A 14,861-nucleotide genomic window follows, 5' to 3' on the forward strand; every position below is an offset into this window, starting at 1 on the left:
AAAGGCCCTGGGGCAGAAGCATGGCCTGGTGTGATAGGAACAGGAGGATCTGGAAGACATGGGAGAAGTGAGTGGAGGGAGTAGGGTAGGGGATTTCCAGGGCCAGAGGCTGGGGTGCCAGAGGCTGGGGTGCCAGATGCAGGATTTCAGAGACCACGGTGAGGACTTTCATGAGCTGTGAATGACATGCAGAGCCTTGGGAAGGTTTTGAGTAGGAGCGACAGGGTCTGACTTAGGTTTTAAAGAGACCACTGTAGCTGCTGTGGAAATGGCCTTGGAACAGCCACTCATCATTGCTCAGTCTTTTCTTTTTCTGTTCTTAGCCCCTCTATTTGGATTAAATGATGACTCAGTTGTTGACAGTAAGCACTAGGGTCTGAGAACACAAAATAACCAACTCCCTATTTCACTGTTTTCATTCAACTGAGAGCTGTTTACTACTCCCTCCACAAACGTCTACACGTACAGATCTCTGAGGAATCACTTGCTCTATTATGCTGTAATTAATTATATGCACACCAATGCTCCCCATTAAGCCGTGAGCTCCTTTAGAGCAGAGAAATAATGGCACAGGTCTCCATGGTGCTCACAGACAGTTTTTATTAGCCAGAGTCCTGCCTTCTAGGAGATACACAGCCAACCAAGGCACCCAGCTACCATTTTGTTCTTGCTCACAGGGCTGATTCCACGGCTCACCTGGGATGCGGATTTCTGCAAAGCCGCTTCAATGTCTGGTTTCCACAGGTACAGAGAGCTCCATGTGAGGAAAGGCCAGACAGGGCCCTGTCTCCTCCACGCGGGATACACACAAGCCAAATAGGCCATGCGTCGTGGAGCAAAAAGAGAGCCCTGAGCTGCCCCCTGGAGGCCTGGGCCCTTGGGGTTCCTCCTACGAGCCAGGCCACTGGATGGCTGCCTGCCTGCCCTCCCACACTGGCCAATCCCTAGCCTGATTGTACCCTTTCTGCATTCAGTGTTACACACATGCTGCAGCTGGATGCCTTCCGCTTTCTGGGCGCTATGAGCTTTGGCTGCTGGAGTACAAGGACCAAGCATCTGAATAGAAGGCAAGGTGAGAACGTGTTACCCTGTGCTCTTCTCCAGGCAGCTCCTGGGTCGCACCCACCAGCCCCAGGAGCCTGTGACCAAAGGGAGCTGCTCCGCCCTGGGGTGGGAGGGGCCTGGGAGCAGAGCGCCCCAACTAGGAGTGGACCATCCTGCTGACGGGTCGTTTTTCTGTGAAGAAGCTTTTCAGCAGCAGCACCTGGCTGAAGCTGACCACGAAGAGCGCGATCGTCTCACCAACAGACCAGTAAGAGACTCGGCTGTTCAGGTCCTCGGCCCGGGCCCTGTCCTGGGCCTCCCGGAGCCGGTAATGCGTCTGGGAGTCAATCACCGTCTTCAGAGCCTCGTGGATGGTCACACAGGCAGACTCCATCTAGGAAGAGAAAAGCAGTCACTGTGAACCCTCAGAAAAGAAGAACAGGACCCGGCACACACACAGCAAACGTGATCTTCAACATCCTCGGTAATTTCTCCTGGATGCTAACTGTGTGTCTGTGCTAAGGATGTGACACGGCTGTATTCATAATACGCCTAACTGAGGCTCAGAGAGGTTAAGTAACTTGTTCAGAGTCACACAGTTAGTAGATGGCAGAGTCAGGATTTAAACTCAACTGTCTGAGTCCTGAGCCTATGCTTTCAAATACTGCCCTGTGTTCTTATTTAATACTCACCATACCCCTGACAGGCAGGGATCATTAGTCCCAATGTTAAGGAGGACTGACTGATTGCTTACTGCATATACTGATGAGGAAACTGAGGCTCAAAGAGGCTACATGACTTGCCCAAGGTCACATAGCTAATGAACGGCAGGGCGTGAAGTAAACCACAATTGTGTTGGACTCTGAGTTCATTCTATTAAATTTGCAGCCTACACTTCTATGTATACACAGAAACACATGAAGACATACATTTCTCATGTACATAGAACCACACTCACATACAAACATGTGCAAAGACAGACGTGTGCACATGAACGTGCACACACACAGGCATATACTCACACGTAACGCACACTACTTCACAACTTCCTTTACCTGCTAAAATATTACGTGTAGCATGCCGGATTCTGAATACATCCCACCCCCACTACCAAGGTCCCCTGCTCCAATCCCAGGAAGCTGTGAATGTGATGAGCTGCCACTCCTGTGATTATGTTATATGTCACAGCTGACCTTAAGAGAGGGGGGCCATCCAGTGGGCCTGACCGAATCACAGGAGCCCTTCAGAGCAGGGAGCTTTCTCCAGCTGGTGGCTGAAGGAGAAGTCAGAGAGGCTGGATTCAAAAGAATTCAGTGCACCGTTGCTGGCTCTCAAGATAGAGGTCACATGCAAGGACCAGAAAAAGGCCTCTAGGAGTGGACAGCACAACAGCCAACAAGGAAACAGGAACCTCAGTCCTACAGCTGCAAGGAACTAAATTCTGCCAACCACCTGAATGAGTGTGAGAGCAGACTCCTCCCCAGAGCCTCCAGAGAAGAGGCCAACCCAACCTGATTTCAGCCTTGAGACCCTGAGCAGAGAACCCAACTGAGCTGGCCCATGCGTAGAGCCTACAGAACTGTGAGATAATGAATGCCTGTTGTTTTCAGCCATTAGTAGTAATTATTGACTCAGCAATAGAAAACTAAGATATTATGCCTGTGAAAGAACATGTGTTCTTACTCACAGGCAACCTCTAAAGCAATCATTTTATCCAAAACCCAGCAAATTCTATCCCAACAATAAGTTCTTGTGCGACGGAAGTTCATAAGCATCCAACAGACGTTTGTTTCCCAAATTCCAAAGGTGAACTACTTATAAAGCTCAACGTAAGAAGCTAGAAGGGACCAAACCATTGTGTCACCACCTTGACGGACCCCCGTGAAACCCTCATTTCTCTCACAAATTGAACAGTTTCTGGACGCCAAAGGGGAGACTATGACCAAAAAAAGATGTTGCCCTTACTTGCTTCATAGATATTCTTGATTCTGGGCCATTCAAGGAGCTAAACTAGACTACGTGAGGAGAGAAAAGCTCCCCTTTAACCTCTGTGTTGACAAGGCAGCATCTTCTGTCTGACAACTGGTCTACCTCCTAGGGGTGTGGGTTTCCCCTGCACATGTTGGCTGACCCCCTCATTCTGATCTATAGGGAAGAGGTGGTGAAATGTCACGTGGAGGGCAAACTGACAAGGTCACTGTGTACGAGATGGAATTAGTGGACCTCGACTAGGCATCAGGTCAAGGGGCAGAATCCACCGTAAAGAACAAGAACAAGGTCGTTTGTGCTTCACTTTTTCCCCCAAGGGGAACCTTGATCCTGCTTTCTCAGTGACACCTGCGTGTCCTACTTTTGGGCTATATTACGGTCTTCTCTTGCGACGGGAGTTAGCATGGGGCTTCTTCACTTTCCCCACATTTGGTAGGTAGGGTGTAGAGGGATACCTTGGAGATACTGCTGGTGTGTTTCCAGACCACCACAATAAAGCAAATGTCACAATAAAGTGAGTCACAGGGATTTTTTGGTTTCCCAGTGCATATAAAAGTTACATTTACACTATACTGTAGTGCATTAAGACTGTAATAGCATTACGTCTAAAAAAAAAATCAATGTACATACCTTAATTAGAAAATACTTTATTGCTGAAAAAAATGCTAACCATCATCTGACAACACAGGGTCGCCCAAAACCTTCAACTGTAAAAAATACAGCACCTGTGAAGTGCAGTAGAACAAGGTATGTCTGTACCTACAGATGTGTGACGTTGAGAAATGGACAAATGATCCTGAGAAGGGTTCCTGACATCAAGAAGTTGATTCCAAAGGGGACTCCTAAGTGACAACTGACTTCAGATGCCAACCACCAGAGGACACCTCTCAGGGTACAGACCTCTGCACTGGAGACGACGGTGGCATTGCCCGTCCTCGCTCTCCTGGTAACGCTTCCAGAGTTGATGAAGGCATGTCAACTGTCACACAGGAAGGAAGGGGACTAAACTGTGAAGGAACCAGGAAAGAGGTCACAGAGTGGAGTCAGGCTTCACCTACGCAAACCCGTGTCCAAGTGGAACCAAGGTATGGCATTTGTAGACGCTTCCCTACTGTGCCCTTCCAGTCACTCCCTGTGACCATGACACAGGAAGGTTTGGTAAGGCCATTAGTTCTATATTGATAGCACCCTGGTGATCTTCGGAAGACCGCGGTTATTGAAGGTAGGGCTGGGGAACTCAGGAGAGACGCCTCTCAAAATGACACTACAGGAATTCCAAATCATACTCGGTTTTCTCTGATAGCCCAAACTACACTAATTCGTTCTTTCAAATGTTTATTTATTAAGTGCCTACTCGCCTTCCAGACATTGTGCGGGGCCCTAGGAACTGAGAGATGAAATGAGTCAGACACAGTCCTGGGTCCCAAGAAGGTCATAATTTAGAGAATGTTATCAGCTTCCTGCAGTGCCAAAAGAGCTAACAACAGAGGGGTGAGAGGAGCTATAGGAACACCTCAGAGAAAGCTGCTAATCCTGCCAGAGATGGAGGCGTACCTGACACAGGGAAGAGATAACCTGAACCTTGACAGATGGGCAGCATGTCACCAGGCAGAGGATGAGGGGAAGGCATTCCACGCAGGAAAAGCATGGCAGGGCTTCCCTGGTGGCGCAATGGTTAAGTATCTGCCTGCCAAGGCAGCGGACACGGGTTCGAGCCCTGGTCGGGGAAGATCCCACATGCTGCGGAGCAACTAGGCCCGTGCACCACAACTACTGAGCCTGCGCTCTACAGCCCGTGAGCCACAACTACTGAGCCCGCGTGCCACAACTACTGAAGCCTGTGTGCCTAGAGCCTGTGCTCCGCAACAAGAGAAGCCACCGCAATGAGAAGCCCGTGCACCACAAGGAAGAGTAGCCCCCGCTCGCCACAACTAGAGAAAGCCCGCGCACAGCAACGAAGACCCAACGCGGCCAAAAATAAATAAATAAAATAAATTTATTTTTTAAAAAAAGGAAAGAAAAGCATAGCAAAGAGCACATGCAGAGCCCAGTATGTGCAGCCCATCGGGGATATGTGGGAAGGAAGTCATGGGTAGGTGGAAGCTCACGGTAAAGGCCTTGAGAGTCAAGACTTTAACACGAAGCTCTGTGAGCAGAAGATTGGCAAGGCAAGGATCCCACTTTAAGAGAACTTCCCTGCCAGCCATGATGCAGAGGCGGACTGGTGGTGGGGAAACCACTTTGGTGGCTGCAATTCTGCTGGGAAGAAAAGACGAGGCCCTCAATTAAGAAGGTCACCAAGTGGGGTAAGAAGAGCGGATCTGGGAGCGATTTAGGGGACTCGGTATCAAAGTAGAGAAGATCGTTCTTGAAATTAGTGGGATGAACAGAGATACACATATACATGTGTATACACGCACACGCATGCCCGTGTGTCTCTGCATGCATATGCATGTGTACACACAGACATACATACACACATGTTTAGAATGTATAAATACACAGAGGCTTTGTTTTTAAACACTAGGGAAGGGCTCACTGGTTTTCCAGGCTAGAATTCCACCCTCCGTGTTTATTTCCATCACAAGCTCATTCAGAAACTCAAAATGTACATTACACTCACTTGAACTGGGAGCTCCTGGGACCCCTGAGCCCTAGCCCAGGCGTTCAGCAGTATAGGCTGGTACCTCCAGCCTCCTCCCAGGGTCCAGAATCACTGGAGAAGGAGTGGGGGTGGGGGGGAGAGAAACGGAGGAGGACACAGAAACCACGGGTGCCGACACCCCGGGCAGAGGACACATCAGATATGCCACGCAAGGCATCACTTCAAAGACGTGGATCAGATGTCATCAGCCAGAGACCAGCACTGCGCTTCTATGAAGAGGGCCTGAGGTCTTTACAGGAACCACCTCAGATCTGATCAGTGACAGGGAAGGAAGCCAGTTTTCAGGAGGTAACAGAGCAGGAGGTGGTACTCTACGGCTTTCCTGGCGTCTAAAACCAGGAGACACCTTTAGAACCTGGCACGGGCCTCACAGGAGACCCCAGGGCCACACATCACCAAGATTCACAGACACCTGGAAGCATCCCCTTACCGTAAAAACATGCTACTTCCCTGTCCACTGGGATCTGCTGTTGGCGTTAGTCTAAGATACCACTTCAGCTTGTTCCCACAAAATTTCAGTTAGGCAACCCAGCCAGCCTGCTTCCTACCCAGCAGGAAGCCAGCAGAGGCCCTTCTGTTGCAAAGAGCCCTGTTCTCCCAGGGCCATGGGTCCCCAGCTCTCCTGCAGTGCGAACTTCACCCCGCTGAGACCTCCAGCCCTGGCTGGTTCAAAGTGTCCGGGCACCTCACGGGGATCGTGGGCACCACTCCATCATGACAGGTAGTCTCTGGAGACACCCTGACCTGTCTCCCTCCCAGGACCATCACTTTCCTCCATCCCATGCCCACATCCCATCCCATCTCTACCACCTGCTGATGCCCAGGTCTTCACTCTGTAACCAGCAGCAAATTCCTGCAGCCTCACCTCATCAGGACCACCACGGATAGAAGCACTTGGCTCTTTTTTATTTTATTTTATTTTTTGGCCGCGCAGCACATGGGATCTTAGTTCCCCCAACCAGGGATCGAACTCGCACCCCCTGCAATGGAAGCGCAGAGTCTTAACCACTGGACTGCCAGGGAAGTCCGCACTTGGTTCTTTAAATTCTTCAAGAGCTCAAAGGCAGCGTCGCAGGAGCTGGCCTCAGAGTAGAGTTAGGAAAACCTTTCATCTTCCCTCGACCACCACTGAGGCAGCCCCGGACCTTGGACCTCTGTCAGGAACCTTCAGCCTCCGCTAGGATCTGCCCAGACTCTCAGGACGCCCAGGGCACCTCAAGGTTGGCCTCCCTCAGCAGCATCTCTAGCCCATGTCCTCTGCCAGGAGCCTGGTCGTGCTGGAACTCAGGCCGAAGACAAGTCCCTCTGGCCTGGAGCCCTGGCCCGGGACGCGGTCACTCTGGATCCTATTCTTTCACCCTGGGGCTGCTACTGGTGCCAGAACACACAGCCTCTGGCCCAGCACTGAGCCGGAGGAAGCCTCAGGGGAAGAGAGAAGACAGCTGCAGGTAGAAAGGGGATCCATGCCAAGCAAAATAGGATCAGGGCCGGTGAGGAAAGTAAAGTGATGCCCTGAACACCTGCACCTGCTGTTCTCCCCACCCAGGAGGCCTCTCCTCCTCCCGTGCCAGACACACTCCTAGGCAAGCACCCAGAGTGTCGCTTTAAGCTAAAACTCTCCCTGTGAAGACTTCCCTGACCCTCCTGGAAGAGTCAATTGGTCCATCCCCTGACAACCCTCACCCTTAAATCTCAGCTCTGATCAGAGCATCCTGGAGCTCCGTGGTTTACAGGGTTGCATTCCACACAGGGCTCCTGACAGCTGGGACAGCGCCCTCTGACCTCATACTCCCACCACCCAGTACAGTGTGCAGACTGAGCACGGGCCCGCCACAGGCGAGGGGGAGCTGTCTGAGACAGGCACAGACCAGGCAGGGGGGTCAGAGGTACAGAAGGAGAAGGAAACAGCTCTTTTGTGGCTGGGCAGAAGGAAGGATGAGGTTCCCAGATGCAGAAGAGGGGAAGTGCAATCACTCCTTCCTGCAACAAAACCAAACTCTAATTCTAAGGCTCCAGGAAAGAACGTCTCTAGTGCGTTAATCCACAAAGCCTTTTCTCTACTGGTTTCTTTTCCACTGCTTAGAGAGAGAAATCCTTCAGCTCAGCTTCTGGAGACTCATAAAATCTTCAAAACAGAAGCTATTGCATCAACGACCAACAGACCTCCTGAGAGGATAGGTTATGAAAGATCCTACACAGAAGACACACCCTGGGCTGGAACTTCTAGCAGCAGTCATGCCGCTAAGTTCAAACGCACTGCTGTCCAGTGGAACTCCCCATGCGTGGGCACCAGCCACTTGTGACTACTGAACACTAGAAATGTTGGTACAGAGCAAACAAGGAAGGGAATTTTTAATTTAATTTTAATTAAATGTCAACAGCCATATGTAGACAGCTGTCACTGACCGGACAGTGCAGTGCTAACCTCCAACTGCTCAGAGCATGAGCCCATGGTCAAAGCCACAGAGGAATGGAGCCTGTGGTCACCTTGGAGGGCAGCCCAGAAGGTAATCTGGCATTGCTGGAGACTCAGATGCTCTGGCTTTGGGTGTGGAACAGGTGCAGCCACAGGGTCATTCCTGTCTCGCAGGTTTCCCTGGGTCCTGCCACTCAGTCATTTGATAACTATTTGGTGAGCTCTTATTCTGTGCCACACCCCAGGCACTGGGGCGCTGGGGATTCAGGGGTAATACAGAGTCCTAGCCTCAGAGTCTGCATATGGGAGGGAGGGAGAAGCTTAAATAGCAGGAGGGAAGACTGAGGGAGGAGGCTGGGGTCGGATTATAGTTAACTGTGACAGCCATGGGCGACAGAGATGACTATCCGTCCTCCAAAAGTGTCACCGTTTCTCTTCCAGATTGTGAAATTTGTCGCAAGGAGTTGACTGCCCAACTGAACTGTATTTGCCGCCTTCGTTTCATCCAGTCTATCCACAGGACTATTCCTCAACAATGAGATATGAGTGGGTGTGATGGCATCACTTCTGGGCCAGGGCTTTTAAGAAGCAGATGGGTCTTTATCATTCTCTCCTTCTTTTGGTGGCTAGAAACAGAGGACTCTGAAGCCCTAAGGGACATCAGAAAGATGACAAGAAAGAAGGAGCCTGGCTTCCTGAGTCACTCCATGGAGGAAAGTCCTCCACCCCTATCCCCACTCTCTGGATTATTATTTGAGTGAGAAAAAAAAAAAAAAACTTTCATTGTGCTAAGCCATTGATATTTGGGGTTTATTTGTTATAGCAGCCAGCCGTTGTTACGCTGACTAATATATACCACACAAAGGAGGACTGGTCTTTCTCATGCAGATACATCGTATCAGCAGAGAGGCATATGCTATGTGTACTTTGAAAGTGGTGCTGTGTCAAAGACTAAACGGGAACGCAGGAACACCAGAGGAAAGCATGGCAGGGATCCAGTTAAAGAATGGAGAGGAAGACCAAAAGGAGAACATAGGGTCTTGTAGGACTGGATGTGAACAGAGGGGCAGAGTCAATACTGAGACTTCAGACTGGAGCTGGATAGCTGGTGACTGTTCATCAGGCAACTCGGGCACAGACAAGGAGGAGCAGGCTGGCGGGGAGGGGGTTCATCTCAGCCTGTTAGCGTCCACTCACCTGGGTGAGAGCCGTGACTCTGTTGCCCATGTCTGGGAGAATGGGGGGCTCGTCGCCCACTTGAAAGTCAAAGTAGACGGTCTTGTGAGAGAAGGTGGAAAACTCATTACTGAAGCAAAACTGATAAACGCCCTTGACCTCAGCCTGGTGTGTGAAGCTGTCATACTGCTTCTTAGTTTCCCTGTAGATGGTGTTCCCCAGGGGGTCCTCCACATAGCAGTCGACGTCGTAGTGGCCTCCAGTGATGACCTGACAACCACAAAAGACACCCACAGTCTGCTGTTACCAGAGAGGCAAACACCACTTACCAAAGGCCGACCAGGCACTGTGATTACATGTCACAAACATTTTTTTCATTTAATCTTCACAGCCTTCTAAAGGCTGACACTCCCCAATTTACAGAGGATGACACTGAGGCTGAGAGAGTTGAAGTTAACTGGCCATGGTCATGCCGCTTGAAAGTGACAGGGCTAAGACTTGAATCCATGTCTGCCTGATTCCAAAAGTTTTGCTCTGCAAGAGCCTAATCCTCCCCATTTTACAGAAGAGGTAACTGAGGCCCCGAGGTTAAGTAAACTGCTGAACGTGTCTGGTAAACGTTAATATTATTGCTGATGGAATGCAAGGGGAAAGCAAACATAGACTGAAGCCTTCACAGAATCAGTGATTACCAGAGGTGGGAGAGCCCTCAGGAATCATTAGTTCAAACTCTCAACACAGGAAAGATAAGACCTGCAAAGGGCAAAAATCACAGAGGTGGTCAATGACTATAACTAAGGTCCATCAAAGAACACAGTCAGTGGCCTCCATCTGCTTCCAAATGTTAAAATTTCCTTTTGTTCAGATGGAAGAATTTGCTTTGTGATTAGTGAGCTTCCTAATGCTGGAGGTGTGTAAACTTATGCTGAACGTGCTCTAACAGGGGTTCCTGACCTGGCAGGGACCAGATGACCTCTCAGCCCCCTCCATCCTCACAACGATCATGTTTTGGTGACTGTCTCTAGGTGACCCCTGTTAATCCAGCTGCAATTTCCACACTGTCCACGGACATGTGAAAGTGGCAACACCAGTGACTCGGAGGTCATCACACATTGTGCTGTCCCCAAGCACATGCCTCTTTTAGTGGCTTTGGTCAGAGAGGGCCCACCACATGGCCTGCCCCTACTTCTGCTTCCCGTGCCAACTCATCTCTGTAATGCCTGTCAGTATGTGTCCACAAGCAGACGCGGGTCTGGGTATAATTCCCACTCAGCTCCCTACTCTTAGATCTGCTCACTAAACCTCAGGGGCAGATCTCTCACTCAAGACCTGCTCCGCTGAACTGTGAGCCATGAAGTCTCTCAAAGGAGCCAGGACTGCAGGAGCTAGGAGCTTTTCTGAGCCATATGGCAGGAGCCACAACACCACTCCTTGGACACACTGCCAGGGCTCAAAGCCTGCGCTGACACCTCCTTTCCAAAGCGCCATTTCTCATCACTTGCCGCGCTCACCCCAACTTGACTTCAAACACTGGAGAGAGGGAAGAATAATGCCAAGGACCCATTTCCTCTCGCTGCCATTTTTCAGTACAGGCGGGGACAAACTGGTCCAAAAAACTTGGGACAGAGAGCCTGTGTCCAGCTAATCAGACATGGATTCCTTAGAGTCAAGGGGCCTGCAGGTCATTGAGGACAACTCCCCAGGATGCAGGACCCGCCCCCGGGCATCCGCAGCCAGGTAGCTCACCTTTGGCGCTACCTCCCGCCCTGGTTAGTCGGGCCTGTCTCGAGTGGGCTCTGACTTCCTCGCGGGGAAGTCAGCTGGTCTCTGGTCATTCCCGCCCCATTCAGCCTCTTTGGCTAATTCCAGCCACTCCAGCCTGGGGCGCACCGGTGACCAATGGAGACCTGGAAGGGGGAGAGGAGGCGCTGCCGGGCGCCAGGGCCTCACCTGGTAATCCAGAGAGAACTTCACGCCCTGCTCCACGTCCTCGTGGAAGCACTGCTTGGCGTTGTCAGGTAGCTCGAAGGTGAGCTCCGCGCCCCGCGGCCGCTCCGCCTGCAGCAGCAGCAGCAGCAGAAGGGGCAGCGCGCAGGCGGAGCGCGAGGCCACGCTGCCCATGATGCTCCCGGTCCAGTCCCGTGGGCGGCGGCTCGGGCGTGTGCTCCTCGCGGATGGGACGGTGGCTGGGGGACCAGGGATAAGGTGCAGGGACAGACGTGGCGCTTGCGGGGCGCTGCGCTTCCGGGAGGGCGGGAGGCTCAGCGCGCAGCCGCGCGCTCGGGGGTGGTCCCGGGACCGAGGCCAGAGAGCGCCGCGGCCTCCCCCCGCCCCTTCTGCCCGTTGCGCCTGCGCGCTGGCTGGGCTGGCAAAGGGGACACGCCCCTTCCCCCGCCCCGCGCTGTTCTGCTGGGGCGTCTCGGCGAAGGTGAGGCGGGACGCCCATCCCCAGCGCGCACCTCCCCGGAAGGGCCCTCTGCCAACATCCCCGACAGACGTTTTCTGCATCTTCTGGGACCCGCAGGCTTGAGGATTACCCGGAATTGGCCCAGGTCCACGCAGTCCATCCTCTCTGGCTGCAGCAGCACGAAGCCCATGGGGTTTTACAAGGTACAGGCTCTGCTTCTGACTGGCTCTGTAACTTGTCTCACGCTTCTCTGGAGAATCAGTCTCCTGGTCTAGAACTGGGTGTGCCCAAACCTACTATCCACAATAGAAAGGAAGGCTAGAGGAAAGATATGCAAACTCTGGGGACCCAATTAACACCCCCTTTCTCATTCCCATCCCCTTCCCAAGGTGAAAAAGTATGCCACGGGGCAGGGGGGGTTGATGGGTGAGAGTAAGTGAAACCCCACAATTACATCTGTTCTGGGGAAAACCGGCACACACAAAGCTTCCTGAAGCTTCCTGAAGATACGAATACAGGTCTCTCACTCAGGGATTTCAGGTATCTCTTGGTTGTCTGTATAAGTTGAAGGTTCTTCTGGGACAAAACAATCTTTTTTTTTTCCCTTTGATTTCTCAAAAGCGCCGAAAGCAGATAAATTAATTTACTGTCTTATCTATTACCATTGACCTAAGAAGGTATTTTGTATAATCATTACTATAGCGTTTTATATTCACTATGATCAGGTAACGACAAAGAAAAAAACGATTGTAGTCTAGCTACTCAGTAAAGAATTTTTTTCAGAATATCATTGGTGAGGTGTATCTTGATTTTAGCAAAGAATTTTACTGCCTATATAGGTCTCCACGTGGATAAGACCGAAGTGTCCTGTCACTTAAAAAGCTTTTGCACAGCAAAGGAAATCATAAACATGATGAAAAGACAACCCTCCGAATGGGAGAAAATATTTGCAAATGAAGCAACTGACAAAGGATTAATCTCCAAAATATACAAGAAAAAACCCAATCCAAAAATGGGCAGAAGACCTAAATAGACATTTCTCCAAAGAAGATATACAGATTGCCAACACACACATGAAAGAATGCTCAACATCACTAATCATTAGAGAAATGCAAATCAAAGCTACAATGAGGTGTCACCTCACACCAGTCAGAATGGCCATCATCAAAAAATCTACAAGCAATAAATGCTGGAGAGGGAGTGGAGAAAAGGGAACCCTCTTGCACTGTTGAGGGGAATGTAAACTGATACAGCCACTATGGAGAACAGTATGGAGGTTCCTTAAAAAACTAAAAATAGAACCACCATATGACACAGCAATCCCACTACTGGGCATATACCCCGAGAAAACCATAATTCAAAGAATCATGTACCACAGTGTTCACTGCAGCTCTATTTACAATAGCCAGGACATGGAAGCAACCTAAGTGTCCATCGACAGATGAATGGATAAAGAAGATGTGGCACATATATACAATGAAATATTACTCAGCCATAAAAAAAAACAAAATTGAGTTATTTGTAGTGAGGTGGATGGACCTAGAGTCTGTCATACAGAGTGAAGTAAGTGAGAAAGAGAAAAACAAATACCGTATGCTAACACATACATATGGAATCTAAAAAAACAAAAAAACTGGTTCTGAAGTACCTAGGGGCAGCACAGGAATAAAGACACAGATGTAGAGAATGAACTTGAGGACACGGGGAGTGGGAAGGGTAAGCTGGGACAAAATGAGAGAGTGGCATGGACATATATATACTACCAAATGTAAAATAGATAGCTAGTGGGAAGCAGCCTCATGGCTCAGGGAGATCAGCTCGATGCTTGTGTCCACCTAGAGGTGTAGGATAGGGAGGGTGGGAGGGAGATGCAAGAGGGGAGAGATATTGGGATATATGTATATGTATAGCTGATTCACTTTGCTATAAAGCGGAATCAAACACACCATTGTAAAGCAATTATACTCCAATAAAAATGTTAAAAAAAATTCTGATCTCTATGTCTGTGAGTCTGTTTCTGTTTTATAGACAGGTTCATTTGTGCTATATTATAGATTGTACATCTAAGTGATATCATATGATATTTGTCTTTCTGACTTTCTTCACTTAGTATGCTAATCTCTAGTTACATCCATGTTGCTGCAAATGGCATTATTTCATTCTTTTTTATGGCTGAGTAGTATTCCATTGTATATACATACCACATATTCTTTATCGCTTCATCTGTTGAGGGACATTTAGGTTGTTTCCATATTTTGGCTGTTGTGAATAGTGCTGCTGTGAATGTAGGGGTGCATGTATCGTTTTGAATTATAGTTTTGTCTGGGTATATACCCAGGAGTGGCATTGCTGGATCATGTGGTAATTCTATTTTTAGTTTTCTGAGGAACCTCCATACTGTTTTCCGTAGTGGCTGTACCAACTTACATTCCCACCAGCAGTGTAGGAGGGTTACCTTTTATCCACACCTTCTCCAGAATTTGTTATTTGTAGACTTTTTAATGATGGCCATTCTGACCGGTGTGAGGTGGTACCTCATTGTAGGAATACTAAACACTGTAAGTTTTATAAATGAAGGATAAAAAAGATGAAGATATGAATTTTTAGAGTAACAATTCATGTTTCTGCATTGGGAGACTTAATCTTTTAAAATGTTAATTTGCACTGAAATAACTAAATGTCAAAGAATCCCAGTCATAATCTCAGAACATTTTTAACATTTAATAAAATGATTTTATGAAATAATTTGTCCAATGAGAATTGAGAATGAATGTGACTCACCATTTGTGAAAGTGAGTTAAAACCCTACAGTAATTAAAATAGATGCTCTGATATGGAACAGAAAGACAAATACACCAATGGAATGTAATACAATGGAACAGAATGGGGTGGAATGAAGTGGGATGGGATGAAATGAGGGAGTTTAGAAACAGACTCAAGAATTTTAAAAGCAAGAATTTAGCATGTTACAAGGATATTTTAAATCAGTGAATGATATCAAGATACTTTTAGCTTCAAGTAAATTTTTTAAACTCCAACTAGATTAAATGATATATAACCTATATTAAATAGACTATAGAATTCTAAAATATACTACTCATATCATACATATCAAAAAATATACCATTGAATATAGCAGAAAGTTCAGAGGTGAATTCAGCTTC

General features: G+C 48.9%; 1 protein-coding gene and 1 long non-coding RNA gene across 2 annotated transcripts in view; one reads left to right on the forward strand and one right to left on the reverse strand.

Moving 5' to 3' along the window:
- Nucleotides 1-583: 583 nt before the first annotated feature.
- Nucleotides 584-11,545, reverse strand: TMED3 (transmembrane p24 trafficking protein 3). Its single transcript, XM_019945872.3, has 3 exons — nt 11,241-11,545; nt 9,312-9,560; nt 584-1,438 (listed from the first exon to the last, which is right to left on the reverse strand). The coding sequence occupies exons 1-3, from the start codon at nt 11,409-11,411 to the stop codon at nt 1,202-1,204; spliced, it is 657 nt and encodes a 218-aa protein (XP_019801431.1). The 5' UTR covers nt 11,412-11,545; the 3' UTR covers nt 584-1,201.
- A 133-nt stretch (nt 11,546-11,678) lies between these two features.
- LOC109551806 (uncharacterized) overlaps nt 11,679-14,861 on the forward strand; it is a 76,962-nt gene continuing 73,779 nt past the window's right edge. Inside the window, exon 1 of the long non-coding RNA XR_012330324.1 lies at nt 11,679-11,900. This is a non-coding gene — a long non-coding RNA (uncharacterized lncRNA). The remainder of the gene's footprint in view (nt 11,901-14,861) is intronic.

Source organism: Tursiops truncatus, chromosome 2 (assembly GCF_011762595.2).
Source record: "Tursiops truncatus isolate mTurTru1 chromosome 2, mTurTru1.mat.Y, whole genome shotgun sequence".
In the NCBI taxonomy this organism is placed as follows: Eukaryota; Metazoa; Chordata; class Mammalia; order Artiodactyla; family Delphinidae; genus Tursiops; species Tursiops truncatus.